The sequence below is a fragment of the Schistocerca americana genome, chromosome 9 (assembly GCF_021461395.2).
Source record: "Schistocerca americana isolate TAMUIC-IGC-003095 chromosome 9, iqSchAmer2.1, whole genome shotgun sequence".
In the NCBI taxonomy this organism is placed as follows: Eukaryota; Metazoa; Arthropoda; class Insecta; order Orthoptera; family Acrididae; genus Schistocerca; species Schistocerca americana.
Genome location: NC_060127.1, coordinates 84,325,490 through 84,345,768, shown reverse-complemented (window position 1 = coordinate 84,345,768; position 20,279 = coordinate 84,325,490). Strand labels below are relative to the sequence as shown.

General features: G+C 42.3%; 1 protein-coding gene across 1 annotated transcript; it reads left to right on the top strand.

Annotated features, from left to right (window-relative positions):
* Positions 1-318: 318 nt before the first annotated feature.
* LOC124551068 lies at positions 319-16,243 on the top strand. Its single transcript, XM_047125955.1, has 5 exons — positions 319-520; positions 2,276-2,411; positions 6,001-6,086; positions 9,668-9,821; positions 14,241-16,243. Exons 1-5 carry the CDS (start codon positions 443-445, stop codon positions 14,330-14,332), a joined length of 546 nt encoding a protein of 181 aa, XP_046981911.1. The 5' UTR covers positions 319-442; the 3' UTR covers positions 14,333-16,243.
* The last annotated feature ends 4,036 nt before the right edge of the window (positions 16,244-20,279 follow it).

The following is a 20,279-nucleotide window of genomic DNA, read 5'->3' as shown; positions in this document are numbered from 1 at the left end:
AAGCTCAGCCAACCTGTGTTACACGGGCCACATTGTACTCGGCAGGAATAAAGGTGTCATGAATTAATAATGTTTCTTTGGCGTTTCTGACGTGTCCACAGTCATTTCCCAGCATCCTGATAACTGGAGAGGTCACTGCTCAGCTTCCAGTCAACCGTAGGCGACCGGGACCACCGGGGCGTCTACAGTTTTAAAGACATCTTTTGTTTCATTGATTTTTCATGGACAAAATGTGGTGGTAGGAATATGATTAGAAGTGCACTTTTGTGTGTACTTATTTGTCAGTTCCAATGAAACAAATGTATAAATTTGGAAATCAGATGGCAAAACAGAAGTCTGCTTTTTGAAATGACGCATAAATGTTGTCTGTGGAAGTTGTTGGGGAGTCACTGTTGTTCCTTTCTGTTTCAGTGCTGCTGGGTAACAGTGCTCAGCCTCCAACATGGTGGTGATGCTCAAGCTACCCAAGGTCAGGTGCGACCTGAGGAGGGGCTGCATTATCATAGGAGCCCTGTGGCTGGTGAGTAAACTTACGAATATCGCTATCCTGACGCTACCCACACCTCGGCGCCAAACAATTAATTTTGTCCTAGTCGTGCACGAGGTTTTGACACACAATGCCAAGTCTGCAGAACTTAAACATGTAAGAAGATCTCCAACACGTAACATTCGGATCAGGTTCTTACAAATATCAACAGGCAAGAATAAACACGAATTTGTTTCATTTCTCTAATCTTTTCTCACGTCTGTGTAGTCAGGCATTCTGCTGTAGAGACATGCATGCATTATCCCATGTTCAGTGGCAGTCTATTTTTAGAAAACCAGTCACTCTTATTTACGTTTTCAATTGTTGAAGTTTCTCCATTGTATTTGCTATACTACTTGCATTGTCTGCGAAGAGAACTACCTCAGATCCTTCGATATATGATGGCAGATCATTGAAATATAACATGAACAAGAGTGGACCTACTATCAATCCGTTGTTGTTGTAGTTGTGGTCTTCAGTCCTGAGACTGGTTTGATGCAGCTCTCCATGCTACTCTATCCTGTGCAAGCTTCTTCATCTCCCAGTACCTACTGCAACCTACATCCTTCTGAATCTGTTTAGTGTATTCATCTCTTGGTCTCCCTCTACGATTTTTACCCTCCACACTGCCCTCCAATACTAAATTGGTGATCCTTCGATGTCTCAGAACTTGTCCTACCAACCGGTCCCTTCTTCTAGTCAAGCTGTACCACAACCTCCTCTTCTATTCAATACCTCCTCATTAGTTATGTGATCTACCCATCTAATCTTCAGCATTCTTCTGTAGCACCACATTTCGAAAGCTTTTACTCTCTTCTTGTCTAAACTATTTATCGTCCACGTTTCACTTCCATACATGGCTACACTCCATACAAATACTATAAGAAACGACTTCCTGACATTTAAATCTATACTCGATGTTAATAAATTTTTGTTCTTCAGAAACGCTTTCCTTGCCATTGCCAGTCTACATTTTATATCCTCTCTATTTCGACCATCATCAGTTATTTTGCTCCCCAAATAGCAAAACTACTTTACTACTTTAAGTGTCTCATTTCCTAATCTAATTCCCTCAGCATCACCCGACTTAATTCGACTACATTCCATTACCCTCGTTTTGCTTTTGTTGATGTTCATCTTATATCCTGCTTTCAAGACACTGTCCATTCCGTTCAACTGCTCTTCCAAGTCCCTTGCTGTCTCTGACAGAATTACAATGTCATCGGCGAACCTCGAAGTTTTCATTTCTTCTCCATGGATTTTAATACCTATTCCGAACTTTTCTTTTGTTTCCTTTATTGCTTGCTCAATATACATATTGAATAACATCGGGGATAGGCTAGAACCAAGTCTCACTCCCTTCCCAACCACTGTTTCCCTTTCATGCCCCTCGACTCTTATAACTGCCATCTGCTTTCTGTACAAATTGTAAATAGCCTTTCGCTCCCTGTATTTTACCCCTGCCACCTTCAGAATTTGAGAGAGAGTATTCCAATCAACATTGGCAAAAGCTTTCTCTAAGTCTACAAATGCTAGAAACGTAGGTTTGCCTTTCCTTAATCTTTCTTCTAAGATAAGTCGTAGGGTCAGTATTGCCTCACGTGTTCCAACACTTCTACCAGCTTTTCCATTCGTCTGTAAAGAATTCGCGTTAGTATTTTGCAGCTGGGTATTATTTCACACCTGGCTGTTCCGTTGTGTCCTCAGTTTCGCTATTTTTATTTTGACGAGGCTGTGTTTGTGCCACAGGTATTCTCTGTGCTGGTTATTGTTGGAGCACTGCTGGCGGTGAGAAAGCTCGAGCAGATCGAGGTCGAGGAGTACCAACACTACACTGGCACTATTACCCCAGAACTGCGGGCAAATATAGACTTCGCGCTAGCAGGTGAGTGAGGTGTTCTCATTGCTATTACTGCAGTTGGGGCATGCAACAGCACGGTTATAACCATCAGTGCCAATGAAACTTCCTGACAGATCAAAACTGTGTGCCGGACTGAGACTCTAACTCCTTGCGGGCAAGTCCTCTACCAGCTGAACTACCCAAGCACGATTCACGCCCCGTTCCTCACACCTTTACTTCTACCAGTACCTCGTCTCCTACCCTCCAAACTTTACAGAAGCTCTCCGCTGCAGAGTGAAAATCTCATTCTGGAAACGTCCCCCACGCTGTGGCTATGCCATGTCTTCGCAATATCCTTTCTCTCAGGAGTGCTAGTTCTGCAGGGTTCGCAGGAGAGCTTCTGGAAAGTTTGGAAGGTAGGAGACGAGGTACTGGCAGAAGTAAAGCTGTGAGTACCGGGCGTGAGTCGTGCTTGGGTAGCGCAGTTGGTAGAGCACTTGCCCACGAAAGGCAAAGGTCCCGAGTTCGAGTCTCGGTCCGGCACACAGTTTCAATCTGCCAGGAAGTTTCATATCAGCGCACACGCTCCTGCAGAGGGAAAATCTCATCAGTGCCAATGTTATACACAAAGACTAACATGCTGTTACACAATGCACATCTTGACCAAATGCTGCCAAACTCTTCCCTAGCATTACCATGCCTCTGGTATGTGTTGATTAAAATGTCATCCTTATGCGATGGTCTTTCCAGCACATGTAAAACACATTTCTAGAGATGACCAATGGTGTCAGTGCATGATATCTTAGCGTGTGTCTAATGTTACTTCAGTTCTCCAGCATACCCAAAGAATCTCCACCTGCAGCTTGTCGTCATGTATGGACTCTGAGAAAGGTCAAACCATTTCACACGGGGCATTGGAGCATCATACCGAGAGATTACACTGGCAGGTGATGGCAGCACCGCGACTGGAGAACGAGCGGTGACAAGATGGACTCATGGCAGTGGTGTGGCGAGAAGAGTAGTCATGTTCCAAAAGGACTACAAAATCTTAATACAGTTGAACTAGTTCTGATGAACAGACAACCAGTGAAATCCAAGCAGAGTGTCGTCATGAATCATTACAAACATATTACTGTTTAAAAGCTTCTTACATAAATAAGTTTCTTATATAACAATGCCCCAGGAGTAGACAACATTCCATTAGAACTACTGAATGTCTTGGAAGAGCCAGTCCTGACCAAACTCTACCATCTGGTGAGCAAAATGTATGAGACAGGCGAAATACCGTCTGACTTCAAGAAGAATATAATAATTCCAATCCCAAAGAAATCAGGTGTTGACAGATATGAAAATTACCGAACTATCAGTTTAATAAGTCACGGCTGCAAAATACTAACGCTAATTCTTTACAGACGAATGGAAAAATTGGTAGAAGCCGACCACGGGGAAGATCAGTTTGAATTCCGTAGAAATGTTGGAACACGTGAGGCAATACTGATCCTACGGCTTATCTTAGAAACTAGATTAAGAAAAAGCAAACCTACGTTTCTAGCATTTGTAGACTTAGAGAAAGCTTTTGACAATGTTAACTGGATTACTCTCTTTCAAATTCTGAAGGTGACAGGGGTAAAATACAGGGAGCGAAAGGCTATTTACAATTTGTACAGAAACCAGATGGCAGTTATAAGAGTCGAGGGACATTAAAGGGAAGCAGTGGTTGGGAAGGGAGGGAGATAGGGTTGTAGCCTCTCCCCGATGTTGTTCAATCTGTATATTGAGCAAGCAGTAAAGGAAACAAAAAAAAAATTCGGAGTAGGTATTAAAATCCATGGAGAAGAAATAAAAACTTTGAGGTTCGCCGATGACATTTTAATTCTGTCAGAGACAGCAAAGGACTTGGAAGAGCAATTGGACCGAATGGACAGTGTCTTAAAAGGAGGATATAAGATGAACATCAACAAAAGCAAAACGAGGATAATGGAATGTAGTAGAGTTAAATTGGGTGATGCTGAGGGAATCAGATTAGGAAATGAGACACTTAAACTAGTAAAGGAGTTTTGCTATTTGGGGAGCAAAATATCTGATGATGGTCGAAGTTGAGAGGATATAAAATGTAGACGCAATGGCAAGGAAAGCGTTTCTGAAGGAATGAAATTTGTTAACATCGAGTATAGATTTAAGTGTCTGGTAGTCGTTTCTGAAAGTATTTGTATGGAGTGTAGCCATATACGGAAGTGAAACATGGACGATAAATAGTTTGGACAAGAAGAGAATAGAAGCTTTTGAAATGTGGTGCTACAGAAGAATGCTAAAGATTAGATGGGTAGATCACATAACTAATGAGAAGGTATTGAATAGAATTGGGGAGAAAAAGAGTTTGTGGCATAACTTGACTAGAAAAAGGGATCGGTTGGTAGGACACGTTCTGAGGCATCAATTTAGTATTGTAGGGCAGCGTGAAGGGTAAAAATCGTAGAGGGAGACCAAGAGATGAGTACACTAAGCAAATTCAGGATGTAGGCTGCAATACGTACTGGGAGATGAAGCAGCTTACACAGGATAGAGTAGCATGGAGAGCTGCATCAAACCAATCTCAGGACTGAAGACCACAACAACAACATATAACAGCCTATGGAAGATCATGAAGTAAATGCGTACAGGATCACAGAAATTATTGCATTTCTTTGATGCAAAAAGATCACAGCACTAATGAGAAGGCACTGCAATCTGAGTTGAGCTTTCCATTTACTACTGATGACACTGTACCACAGACAACAGAGATTTACGTGGTGTGGGTCCAGGGCCAGCTGGGGCACTGGGTGGGATTTAGGGGACGTCCACTGGTGAATATCACTTGCGTTCATGCTAGTCAGATCGACACTGCCAGCCCCTAAGGAGACTTTGTGAAAGGTCACATGAAGCAATCATTCTTGAGACCCAGACCCCTCCTATGCCTGAAGACAAGATGAGGGGAGCAATTTGACCTCAACAGGTCTGTTTTGGCAGTTTTTGGAGGCAGAATGCTCACCAGAGTGTGGTGAGTATGGTAACACATTTCATGATGTGGTACCAAATACCCCTTCTAAACAACAGAAAACCCCATTCTACAGTTCGCACTACACATACTTGAGGACTGTATGAGTCCTTTAGCCTGATTAACCCTCCCCTCATTTATCACCTATAGACCATGACTCCGATGTGATGGGAACACTATGCTTCCACGCCAGCCTCTTCACTAACTGACACAGCATGTGTTTCAGATTTGGCTAGAAATTTCTGAAGATGACATTCGGAGAGTGTATCCTTCCATGCACAATGAATATGAGAAGCTATTTAAGCTCATGGGTTCAGACCTCATACTGATGTCGACCATGGACATGTACTCGAAATGGAATGAACATTTAATTATTTAATGTCGACTATGTGATTAAACTTCTGAGAAGATTGATAACCTTTGGACTGGTGTTTCATAAATAACACTTCCCATTACCATCACTTTTTCTCATGCCATTAGTATTGTCAGCCATTATACATCAGTCGCTGTTTCAACTATGTTGATCTTGTAGATAATAACAAATTCGTGTTTTACAACTGAATTTTTTGTTTTGTTTTCACCGATTTTTCCTTTCTGCAGGCTACAGAGCCTTCTTCTATGTGGCCACCACCATAGCAGTTATGGACACCATCTGTTCCACTATGCTCATCCTGGGGGTCTGCTGGGTGAGTGTTACTACTGTCTACTTCGTGGTGCCTCACTTTTCTGCATCCATATGCCAGGACATCTGGTAATACCGCAGAGCTCTGGATCATGTTTCAGCAATACATGGATAAACTGTAGAATAGATTTGTATAACTTGGTCGCACTATGGAAATGTATTTCGATTCAGCCCTTTTTTTATACTTAACTGTACATAACAGTCATATCTATGGTGTAGAGCCAGTGTCACTGGGGATGTTCAGTGACGTTCTGTGGCCTTCAGCAATGGGCCCTCTGTCTGTGGATGGCCTGGTGAAATGTCACATGTAATGGTACTTGAATTAGGTGACCATTACGACACCTCAACTCAACCTCTCGATACCAGCAATATTCTACTATATTTATGTAAAGTAGTTAACATATTTCTGAGACAACATTCAGATTTGATTTCATTTTTGATACATCGATATGTTTATATTGCAATGATATTATTCTCATGTGAACTCTTTCTTTTGTCACTATGATCTTTGACGTACTTGTAACTCTGACTTTTGGGCGCGTAAGTGATTATTAGTTTGTTAGAGAGTCGGACCTTGAGAAGGTCAAGTCTTGGACGTAATGTTGGAAAGACACATATTGTAGTCATCTTATAGAATGTGAACTTCAACAATGAGGAAGATGTTTTCAAGTATGTTGTGTATTGTGAAGTGATGTTTCGGAACGAGTTACGTGATATTGCAACAAAAGTAATAAAAAAGAAGTGTAACTTAAATTCAGAGTGCTGATTATTGTTTTACATCACCATTGTGCTAACTTTGAAAGGCTTAATCTTCAAGAATGGTTTGTGAAGCGCATCTCCAAAACTTTTGAATATAGCAGAATAAAACCTAGGCCTCTTCGTATCCGAGCTTGGAATCATCACCACGATTGACGACTGAGTCATGATTTTACAACGAGACCAGCGTGGGAAACACGAAAAGATGAGCGCCTAGTTTATTCATTATTACATGAAATGACTTTATTAACTGTGTTCTAATGACACCACAATCATTATTAAATTTTGACCTTTGTTGTGGTAGAGTTGATAGGCACAAGAACTGACAATTGAGACCAGCACCTCACCAGCTGTGGGGATCATGCCATGGGGAGCTGTTACAAATGACAACAGGACTAATAATGGTGACTGTCGAAAGGTGACTGAATTCCTGTAAGTATCAAATGGCTGGTTCAAATGGCTCTGAGCACTATGGGACTCAACATCTTAGGTCATAAGTCCCTGTAAGTATCACGAATAGTAAGTCCTGTCGTCATATTCTTTGTGAGCAGCATACCAAATGGCATATACCAGCAGAATAAAACAAGACGCCACAATGCAGTCAACACCACAAACACCTTGAGGAAATGTACAGATCCTTGTCTGGCCCAGCTAGTCTCCTGATTTATCGCCGACACAGGACATCTACAACATGCTTTGAAGACGTATAAGTCACAACAGCCGCAAGCCAGCAGTCTATATGAAATGACGCGGCATGTGTCTGAGGTGAGGCAAGAAATTCAACAAAATGAACCTCGGCTTCGCTCTCTCAATGAAGACTGTGTCTGCGCTTTTTTTTTTTTTTGGTTACACGTTATACTTAAGTCGATGCTGAACATAAGTTCCAAATGGATTGTAACTTTAATGATTTAATACCTGTTACGTGGTGAACATATACACAAAATTTGATAAATATTATGCTGTTGATTCATACTGTAAGATTTTCCATTTTCATCAGAGCGTAATTTAACAAAAATGATGTGAAGTGCAGTGAATAAAATGTGACCAACAAGGAATGCCCCACTGATGAGTAACGAATGTAGTAAAAAATGAGCGGTTGGTAGCATTTAGGCTGCTTGAAAGTTCCAAGACCCATAATTACACTGTTGTTGTTGTTTTCAGTCCTGAGACTGGTATGATACAGCTCTCCATGTTACTCTATCCTGCGCAAGCTTCTTCATCTCCCAGTACCTACTGCAACCTACATCCTTCTGAATCTGCTTGGTGTATTCATCTCTTGGTCTCCCTCTACGATTTTTACCCTCCACGCTGCCCTCCAATACTAAATTGGTGATTCCTTGATACCTCAGAACATGTCCTACTACTGGCCATTAAAATTGCTGCACCACTAAGATGACGTGCTACAGAAGCGAAATTTAACCGACAGGAAGAAGATGCTCTCATATGCAAATGAGTAGCTTTTCACAGCATTCACACAAAGTCGGCGCCGGTGGCGACACCTACAACGTGCTGACATGAGGAAAGTTTTAAACCGATTTCTCATACACAAACAGCAGTTGACCGGCGTTGCTTAGCGAAACGTTTTTGTGATGCCTCGTGTAAGGTGGAGAAATGCGTACCATCACGTTTCCGACTTTGATAAAGGTCGGACTGTAGCCTATCGCGATTGCGGTTTATCGTATCGCGACATTGCTGCTCGAGTAGGTCGAGATTGTTAGCAAAATATGGAATCGATGGGATCAGGAGGGTAATACGTAACGCCGTGCTGAATCCCAACGACCTCGTATCACTAGCAGTCGAGATGACGGGCATTTTATCCGGATGGCTGTAACGGATCGTGCAGCCACGTCTCGATTTCTGAGTCAACAGATGGGGAGTTTGCAAGACAACAACCATCTGCACGAACAGTCCGACGACGTTTGCAGCAGCATGGACTATCTGCTCGGAGACCGTGGCTGCGGTTACCCCTGACGCTGCATCACAGACAGGAGCGCCTATGATGGTGTACTCAACGACAAGCCTGCGTGCACGAATGGCAAAAGTCATTTTTTCGGATGAATCCAAGTTCTGTTTACAACATCATGATGGTCGCATCCGTGTTTGGCAACATCGCGGTAAATGCACATTGGAAGCGTGTATTCGTCATCGACATACTGGCGTATCACCCGGCGTAATGGTATGGGGTGCCATTGGTTACACGTCTCGGTCACGTCTTGTTCGCACTGACGGCACTTTGAACAGTGGACGTTACATTTCAGATGTGTTACGACCCGTGGCTCTACCCTTCATTCGATCCCTGCGAAACCATACATTTCAGCAGGATAGTGCATGACCGCATGTTGCAGGTCCTGTACGGCACTTTCTGGATAGGGAAAATGTCCGACTGCTGCCCTGGCCAGCACATTCTCCAGATCTCCCACCAACTGAAAATGTCTGGTAAATGGTGGCCGAGCAACTGGCTCGTTACAATACGCCAGTCACTACTCTTGATGAACTGTGGTATCGTGTTGAAGCTGCATGGGCAGCTGTACACGTCATTCACGCTCTGTTTGACTCAATGCCCAGGCGTATCAAGGCCGTTATTACGGACAGAGGTGGTTGTTCTGGGTACTGATTTCTCAGGATCTATGGACCCAAATTGCGTGAAAATGTAATAACATGTCGGTTCTAGTATATGTGTCCAATGAATACCAGTTTATCATCTGCATTTCTTCTTGGTGTAGCAATTTTAATGGCCAGTAGTGTAAATGATAGGCGTGTCATTTTAAAAGTGTAACTCATGTCAGTGCTAACCAATTTTGCATGTGCTGGTGATGTTGCATTTGGCAGAACCGGCCTCACCTGGTGCTGCCATGGGTTATGCAGCAGCTGGGGGTGCTGCCCATCAGGGACTTGCTCGGGCTGGCATTTGCAGTCCTCTGCTACATGACTGGCCACCTGCCGACGGCCACCGTTACTATCATCATACTGGTGGTGCTTACAGGTGCGTAACATCACATACACGGGGCATTCAATAAGTAGTACAGCACTATTTTTAGTAGCCCATTTCAGTTGAGAAATGCGGAATTTGCTGTAGGATCGCTCCGTCGTCAGGCCACGAGTGGCCTACCGGGAACATCCGACCGCCATGTCACCCTCAGTTGAGGATGCGGATAGGAGGGGCGTGGGGTTAGCACACCGCTCTCCTGGTCGTTATGATGGTAGTCTTGAGCGAAGCCGCTACTAGTCGGTCGAGTAGCTCCTCAACTGGCATCACGAGGCTGAGTGCACCCCGAAAAATGGCAACAGCGCTTGGCGGCCTGGATGGTCACCCATCTAAGTGTCGGCCGCGTCCGACAGCACTTAACTTCGGTGATCTCACGGGATCCGGTGTATCCACATCGGCAAGGCCGTTGTACTTGTTGTAGGATACCGTGGAATACTCTCACTTCAGTCTCTACAGTTTTATGATGGTCCAACAGGTGGCAGCACTATACACAGCTTTCAAATGGCATCTGTAAAGGTGTTACGTACTGAGCAGAGTGTGGTCATTCAGTTTCTTTTGGTGGAAAACCAAAGCATCACAGATATTTAGAGGCTCGTGTAGAATGCCTACAGAGACCTGTCAATGAACAAAAGTATGGTGAGTCATTGCAAAAGGTATCTGTCATCATTACAACAAAATTGCGCAAACCTGTTCGATCCTCCACGTGCTGTCTGGTCACATACACCTGTAATTCTTTCATTGTTGAAACATGAGGAAACTCTCATTCGAGATGATTGACGGATCACAATCAAACACCTCTTTGCTCAAGTGGATGTGTCTGTTGGTAGTGCTCACCCAATCGCTCACAAGTTGTGGCGCTCAAAGGTGGGTGCCCACTGGATTTCTATCCTTCCACAGTGAATGGATGATGGGGAGGTTGCTGACGTAGCAGGACATTGGCTTCAATGCCGACCTGTACTGTGGTACCATGTGGGCACAAAGGCCTTCCCAGTAAGGTGGTATAAGGCTATCGCACTGATTGGAGAAATGTTTAAAAATAGAATTTTGTAGCTAAAAAAGTGGGGAATAATATGCTCTAATGAAATCCTTTCAGACAAAAAGTGTTGTACTGCTTATTAATCGCCCCCTGGAATCTTTTGGTACCAAAACCAGCTATCTGAAAAATATTTCAGTGCGATCAGTTGTGACTCATTGAACAATCTTCATCATGAGACTCTAAGGGCAACAAGTTGTTGTTGTAGCTGTTCTTCTCTGTGTGACTCATCAGCTTTCTTATTTGGCTGTAGTTGCTGCAGTTAATTCAGTTGATAGTAACTGGTAAAACGGATGTTTTGGGCCTGCCTCCATATTTTTTCTTCCCAAGATTTTTCCTTCTAGGATGTATTTTATGGAGCTATTATATCTAATTAGGCATCCAATAAATTCGGTTTCTCTTCTCGTCATCATTTTAATGTCGTCTTTACTTTGTTTTAGAACATTAAATATTTGGATTCGCTTTCAGTCTAGAATGTTGAAGTGGCTCTTCGCCATATCTGCACTTCTATTTTTCAGATTTTTTACCGCTTCGATAGAGCCCACCATATACAACCAAAACTTAAAATGCTCCAGATAAATACCTCAGCGAATTTTTTTCCGTTCTCTAAATTGACATATTTGTTTGTTTCCTTAACAGGCTTCTTTCTGAAGGCTCGTTTCATCATTGCAACCACCAATGGAATACTGTATGATTGAAATTTACTCCACTCGTATTTCCTATATGCAGGGTGGTTGTAATTAAATTTTCCCTACCTGGAACGTCCACCATGACAAATGATTGATCATAAGACAATGAGACTTTGTGGAAACATATTTTATAAGGACATGTGGAAAGGAAATGACAAACAAACCAATGAAAGAAACGCATTTTAATTTCCACATTATAGAGTAACAATTGTTAACTGTCCCAGTTTGCTCACTGCATGGCCACCTGAAGCCGCGACAGCCTGGAAGTCCTCTAGAGATTGCTCTAATACTGCTGAGAAACAATGGTTGATCACAAAATGTTCAGGTATCATGGCATAGGTAGTAGACTGCTTGAAACTCGGATATTGCGTCAAGCATACTCAGTAATTTCACAATTTGTGGTGCAATTGGCTGTCGACATCTCCCACGAGCAAATCTCAAATCGCCAGTTAGTTCGAATTGTGGAATTATTTTCGTCAACCCCAATGCAGAAACAGAGCCTCTCCATATTTCTTTAACACATTGATACTTGCGAAGAGCAACTGTGCTGTTGATGTTTCGATGAACCACCTTTGCGAGTAAGGCCTGCTCACTTTGTCCAGCCTCACAGTGGATTTTGTAACTGAGATGCACACTGATGCTTGTGTTTCAATCCTACCTCGATGTACCAGTACTGGCGCCTACTGGTAAGTCATGACAGCAAATCCTGCACCACACTATATGAGCATCGTTTCTGTGAAACTGGACACCCATATGGTACATAGTTCTCCTCCTACACTGCTCAGGCAGCAGAAGTTTAATTATAACCACCCTGTATGTGACTGACCTAGCATTTAGCATACATAATGATAGTTGATAATATTTGCAGATGATTTGGGTGTAGTCATGCTGCCACTATGAATGATAGCCAAACGTTACTTACACTATTGACCATTAAAATTGCTACACTAAGAAGAAATGCAGATGATAAACGGGTATTCATTGGACAAATATATTATACTAGAACTGACATCTGATTACATTTTCACGCAATTTGGGTGCATAGATCCTGAGAAATCAGTACCCAAAACAACCACCTCTGGCCGTAATAACGGCCTTGATACGCCTGGGCATTGAGTCAAACAGAGCTTGGATGACGTGTACAGGTACAGCTGCCCATGCAGCTTCAACACGATACCACAGTTCATCAAGGGTAGTGATTGGCGTATTGTGACGAGCCAGTTGCTCGGCCACCATTGACCAGACGTTTTCGATTGGTGAGAGACCTTGAGAATGTGAAGGCAAGGGCAGCAGTCGAACATTTTCTGTATCCAGAAAGGGCCGTACAGGACCGGCAACATGCGGTCGTGCATTATCCTGCTGAAATGTAGGGTATCGAATGGAGGATAGAGTCACGGGTCGTAACACATCTGAAATGTAACGTCCACTGTTCAAAGTGCCGTCAATGCGAACAAGAGGTGACCGAGACGTGTAGACAGTGGCACCCCATACCATCACGCCGGGTGATACGCCAGTATGGCGATGAGGAATACACGCTTCCAATGTGCATTCACCGCGATCTCGCCAAACACGGATGCGACCATCATGATGCTGTAAACAGAATCTGGATTCATCCGAAAAAATGACGTTTTGCCATTCGTGCACCCAGGGTCGTCGTTGAGTACACCATCGCAGGCGCTCCTGTCTGTGATGCAGCGTCAAGGGTAATCGCAGCCATGGTCTCCGAGCAGATAGTCCATGCTGCTGCAAAAGTCGTCGAACTGCTCGTGCAGATGGTTGTTGTCTTGTAAACGTCCGCATCTGTTGACTCAGGGATCGAGACGTGGCTGCACGATCCATTACAGCCATGCGGATAAGATGCCTGTTATCTCGACTGCTAGTGATACGAGGCCGTTGGGATCCAGCACGGCGTTCCGTTTTACCCTCCTGAACCCACCGATTCCATATTCTGCTAACAGTCATTGGATCTCGAGCAACGCGAGCAGCAATGTCGCGATACGATAAACCGCAATCGCGATAGGTTACAATCCGACCTTTATCAAAGTCGGAAACGTGATGGTACGCATTTCTCCTCCTTACACGAGGCATCACAACAACGTTTTACCAGGCAACGCCGGTCAACTGCTGTTTGTGTATGATAAATCGGTTGGAAACTTTCCTCATGTTAGCACATTGTAGGTGTCGCCACCGGCGCCAACTTTGTGTGAATGCTCTGAAAAGCTAATCATTTGCATATCACAGCATCTTGTTTCTGTTGGTTAAATTTCGCTTCTGTAGCACGTCATCTTTGTGGTTTAGCAAATTTAATGGCCAGTAGTGTAGTTACAAATATAGTAATTGCCAGATCGATGCACTGCAATCACTGTAAAGAGCCTTGACGGTTACTAAGTATTGTCTCTCTTAGGCGGATTGTTATTTAAATGAACTGTAGTCCTGTCAACATTTGATGAAGTTCTGATGACCTTAACTGGAGTATTTTCATATCTGCTGGTTCCTGTATTCTGTCTAATGAAATGCCAAGTATCTTAAATGGGTCGCTATTTACATCGACTGCAGTCTACAGGGCATTCCTTTGCTGTCACTGTTTGAGTGGAGTCTTTGAACCCTACTGGTCCCAGCATTGTGCCTTGACGAATACCACATGTTATGTCTTTCAAGGGGGGCAAGCCTCGTATCAGCAGTTTTCTGTTCCAGGTACTACACTTTACTTCATCTTGGTGGTATATGGCCTATACAGGTACCTGAGGGGTAAACAGGTCCCTACTTACCCCATCCGAGCTAGATGAAGAAACTAACATTTCTACAGCTGCCACATCGTCGGCGCAGCAGCGAGATATTGCTACGAATGTTTCCTGCTTCTTGGACCATACAAGCACATACTGGGATGCTACACCCCGACGATAACTGAGTTCCACAATGACGACTTCCGCTCGAAGGCGTGGGCTGCTTAAGGAGGAGTACAGGAGGTCATCTCAAGCTGTATTAACTCTGCATTGACAAATTAGTGTTTTAATCGTATGTGTTTTACCAATTAGATTCTATAGTTATCTTGGTGTACACCGTGACATGCATTAGAAGAATACTTACTTGCCAGACTGGTATTTGGGCATTCAGTCATACAATCATACAGCATAGATGCATATCCGAAAGAAGGGACACCATACCTGCATAGTATATACACCCGACTGCATATCCATGTTTCTGTGCAGATGAACCATAATGTCCAACATCTCGCAGAAATACAGTAGGGCTGTGAGAGAAGAGGAATAACGAATGGACGGGAGACAATTCTATGTAGTGTGTGGGATATGGAGATTTGGGTTGTACTGAAGATGTGCACAGGTAATGGAAGCAGTTAAGACGACCAGTCACGTAAAGCAGTAAATCTGGATTCTAATCCCAATCTAGAACAAATTTTCATCTGTCGCCATTGAGCTGTTTCAGTGCCCCATAGCAGGAAAAAGTCGGGAATTTCTTTCATGAATTATACAAGACACTATGTTTGTACCACGAGTCAACAGGCCCCATTGTGCTAATGTACGCACAGTTATGAATGAAGTTATACATAGATTAAAAAAAAAACAACTAGGTTCTATGTTTACTAGATTGACATCATTCTTAGTCATCACAGACATTTTACACTTGTCAGACACTACTGATGTAGATGTACACAGTGTGTAACTAATCTTATGTTTCTATTCTAGTATGGACAAAGTAATCTTGCGTTATCACCATATTAGTCTATCACATTATTGCACCTGGGAATTATGGCACTCTGGTCAGCTTGTCTTTACAGTGTTATTTCATGAGGACGTAGTAAACCACTTGGTAATATATGCACAGCTGTCTTGAAATCATTCACAGTGCAATACATTTCCTTTAGTCACCACAATATTTTTTTACTGTAACAGTAGCTCGTGTTTCCAATAATGGTCCCGGAAGGCTAAGTGCAATAATACCTTGGTCGGGTAGTGCTGTGGATCAGCTGTCACTGATAATGGCCTGTATGCTCAAATACCCCTCTGGGAAGTAAATGCTTTCAAAATGTAGCTCTTGGAGTACAACTAAGTGTCCATTACTAAATACATATAAGCTGCTATGCAGGACCTTTACAGTGTAAATTTAGTGTACTCATTCTCTACGGGTTTGTAATGGGCTAATATTTCAAAAGCTGCAGACTTTACAATGTGGTACTCAATACGTATTTGAAATACAAACTGCAATTAGCAAACACACATTTGGATGTTTATATAAGATTATGGATTTGAGTTACAATCAAGGCTTGAAGCAGTGTGGATTCAATTGGATAAGGTCATGTTACATCAATAAATGAAATGATATTCCATGATCTTTAACTAAAACAGTGCATGTAAGATGATTACGAGTTTCAGTGGGTGATAACTTCAACAGATTTTTTTTCGGTAACCTTTAACAGTAGGTAAAAATTCACAAATTGTACTAACAGCTTTAATAAAGACATGTTTCAATATTATATGCCTACAGAGTATGTGCTGCCTCTGATTTTACTGAGCAGTAGAAAACTGGATTATTTAAAGGTAATTGAGTTCACATCTGATATTCTATGTCATCTTTACGTACCAAAGTATAGCATAAAATGGAATGATTGTGAGTTCAAACGCCTCTCCTAATAAACATACTGTTTGTGGCAGTGATAGTCAAAACCATTAAATTTTTTTGCTGCAGTTATATCTAATTGTGCTGCATAATAAACCACTTTCAAAATGCATTATGCCTCTTTGTACGCAGACTGTCTCACTTTCGATTAAAATTCAGCATTTATTCACAATATAAATAATACTCTTTCTCTACTTAACAAACGTGATGGGACCTTGATGGATGAGCTACAACACGATTATGAGAACGTTGAAAATGCTAAATGTACTTCTATGGAGCTTTCCTATAGCAATTTCCTAATTCCCTGTGCTTCTTCATCACAGTGAGAACGTTACTGGTATTCTGAAAGGTTTCCAAAAGCTGAAGTAGCTTGCAAAATCAGATCATAAAAAGGCAGATATTTACTCTTGACCAGACATGTATAGATAGGTATACTGAACATTAATTTCTGTCTGTTTCTCTGTAGCCAGTTTCTGATCTTCACACTCATTTTCAGAAAGAAGCATATGTATCAGACTAACACGCCATACCTTATATGTACACAGCGTTTTTCACTATCGACTACAGCATTAAAACCGAAGTAAATGACATTGCTACACGGTTTAACTGAAGCTCAAGCAAAAGCAACTAGCAGTGGCAAAAAGGGTATTCATGGCGAAGACAGACGAATGTTGAAGATTAGGTGGTCTGATAATGTAAGGAATGAGGGGGTTCTGTGCGGAGTCGCAGAAAACACTGACAAGAAGAAGGGACAGAGGAAGACAGAGAGTGTCAGACATTGGGATAGATCCGGCAAATAATTGAGGACGTAGGTTGCAAATACTGCTCTGAGTTGAAGAGGTTGCCACAGGAGTGAAATGAGTAAGAAGACTGATGACTGAAAAAAAAAAAAATTGAAAAAGCTTCGCACCAGATTATGACTTAATGTCTAGCATCAGTTATACAATTTGTGATACAACACTTCTCTGCTGAGATGGCTGTATGGCCACATTCTGGAAGCCAATAAAACAAATAAAAATTAAAACGCGTCACCCATAACGTAGGCCTGGACAGTGACGATGCCGTAATGTTCACTGGACTGTTTTGTGCGTACGTCGTATCGAGCAAACCATTGGTTTCTGATCTACGTATACTAGGATTATTTACAAAATCGAAGAGGGTCACAATCCTTTAAATTCTTTTGGGGTTGTGTTGTTGTTGTTGTGGTCTATATAAGGTCCTGTTGCTTTTCTTGTGGTCTTCAGTCCAAAGGCAGATTTGGTGCAGCTCTTCATTCTACCCTATCCCGTGCAAAGCCTTTGATCTCTGCAACCTACGTCCGTATTCATCTGTCGGCGCCCATCTACAGTCTATCTCCCCCCCCCCCCCCCCACACACACACACACACCTCGCCTCGTAAACTGGTGGTCGCTTGATGTCTCGGAATGTGTACTATCAACCGATCCCCTTTTTTTTCGTCGTCTCAATTTTTTTTTCTCCCCAGATCCAATCAGTACCTTAGATCCAATCAGTACCTTAGATCTACCCAAATCACCTTAAGCATTCTTCTGGAGCAGCAATTTTTTTTAAGGGGGGTAGGACGTCAAACGGACCGACTTGGAGCAGGAGAGGCACCACAGGACATTTTAATTTCCAGTGTCTGTACTTTCACAAAAAAATTCATATAACTTTGTCAGCATGACCTGGAAGGATTCAGAATTCACACTCATAGCAGTGGAAGTTCGAAAACATAACGAAATAATTTTTTTTACATGTGAAATTTCGTCATTTTTTTCACTTACTAATGGCAGTATTTGTTGCTATAGATACGCTTTTCTTCATAAGTAAGAGAGATTCTTCGATGAATTGTGCACAGCATACAATCCATACTTAAAGGTGTATGAAACTCTCGAATTTTCGAAATCTATTAAAAACTGTGGTAAAAATTGAGGTAATTAACTATAAAATTTGTGTTTTTCCTAAACATGAAGTTTAAAAGATAACAGTTCATTCGTTTTTTCATTAATCAAATAAATTCTAGTTTTATACACATGTGAGTATGGTATGTATGATGTGCAAAATTCATCGAAGAATCTCTCTAACTTATGAAGAAAAGTGAACCTATAGCAACAAATGCAGCCATTAGTAAGTGAAAAAATAATGAAATCTAACACGTAAAAAAAAATTTTGTGTTTTCGAACTTCCACTGAAATGAGTGCGAATCATGAATCCCTCCTGGTGATGCTGACAAAGTTTTATGAATTTATTTGTAAAATTATAGACACTGGAAATTAAAATGTCCTGTGATGCCTCTCCTGCTCCAAGTCGGCCCGTTTGACGTCCTACCCCCTTTAAAAATGCTTCTATTCTCTTCTAGTCTAAACTGTTAATCATCCATGCTTTCACTTCCATACATGGCTACAATCCCTCCCAATAGCTTCAGAAATAACTTTCTAACACTTAACAAATTTCTTTTCTTCAGAAATACTTTTCTTGCGATTGGCAGTCTATATTTTATACAGGGTGTTACAAAAAGGTACGGCCAAACTTTAAGGAAACATTCCTCACACACAAATAAAGAAAAGATGTTATGTGGACATGTGTCCGGAAACGCTTAGTTTCCATGTTAGAGCTCATTTAAGTTTCGTCAGTATGTACTGTACAACGTGATCAAATTGTAAATTTTCACAATCAACATGTGTGGGCTGACGAGGATCCGCAAGCAGTTGTGCAATCACGTCATCAACACAGATTTTCTGTGAACGTTTGGGCAGGCATTGTTGGTGATGTCTTGATTGGGCCCCATGTTCTTCCACCTACGCTCAATGGAGCACGTTATCATGATTTCATACGGAATACTCTACCTGTGCTGCTAGAACATGTGCCTCTACAAGTAAGACACAACATGTGGTTCATGCACGATGGAGCTCCTGCACATTTCAGTCGAAGTGTTCGTACGCTTCTCAAGAACAGATTCGGTGACCGATGGATTGGTAGAGGCGGACCAATTCCATGGCCTCCACGCTCTCCTGACCTCAACCCTCTTGACTTTCATTTATGGGGGCATTTGAAAGCTCTTGTCTACGCAACCCCGGTACCAAATGTAGAGACTGTTGGTGCTCGTATTGTGGACGGCTGTGATACAATACGCCATTCTCCAGGGCTGCATCAGCGCTTCAGGGATTCCATGCGACGAAGGGTAAATGCATGTATCCTCGCTAACGGAGGACATTTTGAACATTTCCTGTAACAAAGTGTTTGAAGTCACGCTGGTACGTTCTGTTGTTGTGTGTTTCCATTGCATGATTAATGTGATTTGAAGAGTAGAAATAAAATTAGCTCTAACATGGAAATTAAGCGTTTCCGGACACATGTCCACATAACATATTTTCTTTCTTTGTGTGTGAGGAATGTTTCCTGAAAGTTTGGCCGTACCTTTTTGTAACACCCTGTATACTCTCTAATCACCATCAGTTATTTTACTGCCCAAACAGCAAAATTCATCTACTACTTTAACTGTCTCGTTTCCTAATCTAATTGCATCAGCGTCACCCGATTTAATTCTACTACATTCGTTTATCTTTGTTTCCTTTTGTTGATATTCATCTCCTAATCTCCTTTCAAGACGCTGTCCATTCCGTTCAACTGCACTTCCAAGTTCTGTCTCTGACAGAATTACAGTGTGATCGGGAAACCTCAAAGTTCTGATTTCTTCTCCCTGAACTTTACGCCTTTCGTTGGATTCCTTCAATGCATGTTCAATGTACAGACTGAATAACATCGGCGATACGCTACAACCTACACTCCCTTCCCCTTCGTGCCCCTCGACTTCTGTAACTGCCGTCTAGTTTCTGTAGAAGTTGTAAATAGCCTATCTCTTTCTATATTTCAACGCTGCTACCTTCAGAATTTCAAGGGGAGTATTGCAGTCAACTTTGTCAAAAGCTTCCTCTGATTTCTTGTGCAACGCAGCTAGTTCTTTATTCGCACCAAGTAATGGCCGCTATCGACAGGGGATCTCAAGTTGATTCCGTATTTCTAGATTTCCGGAAAGCTTTTGACACCGTTCCTCACAAGCGACTTCTAATCAAGCTGCGGGCCTATGGGGTATCGTCTCAG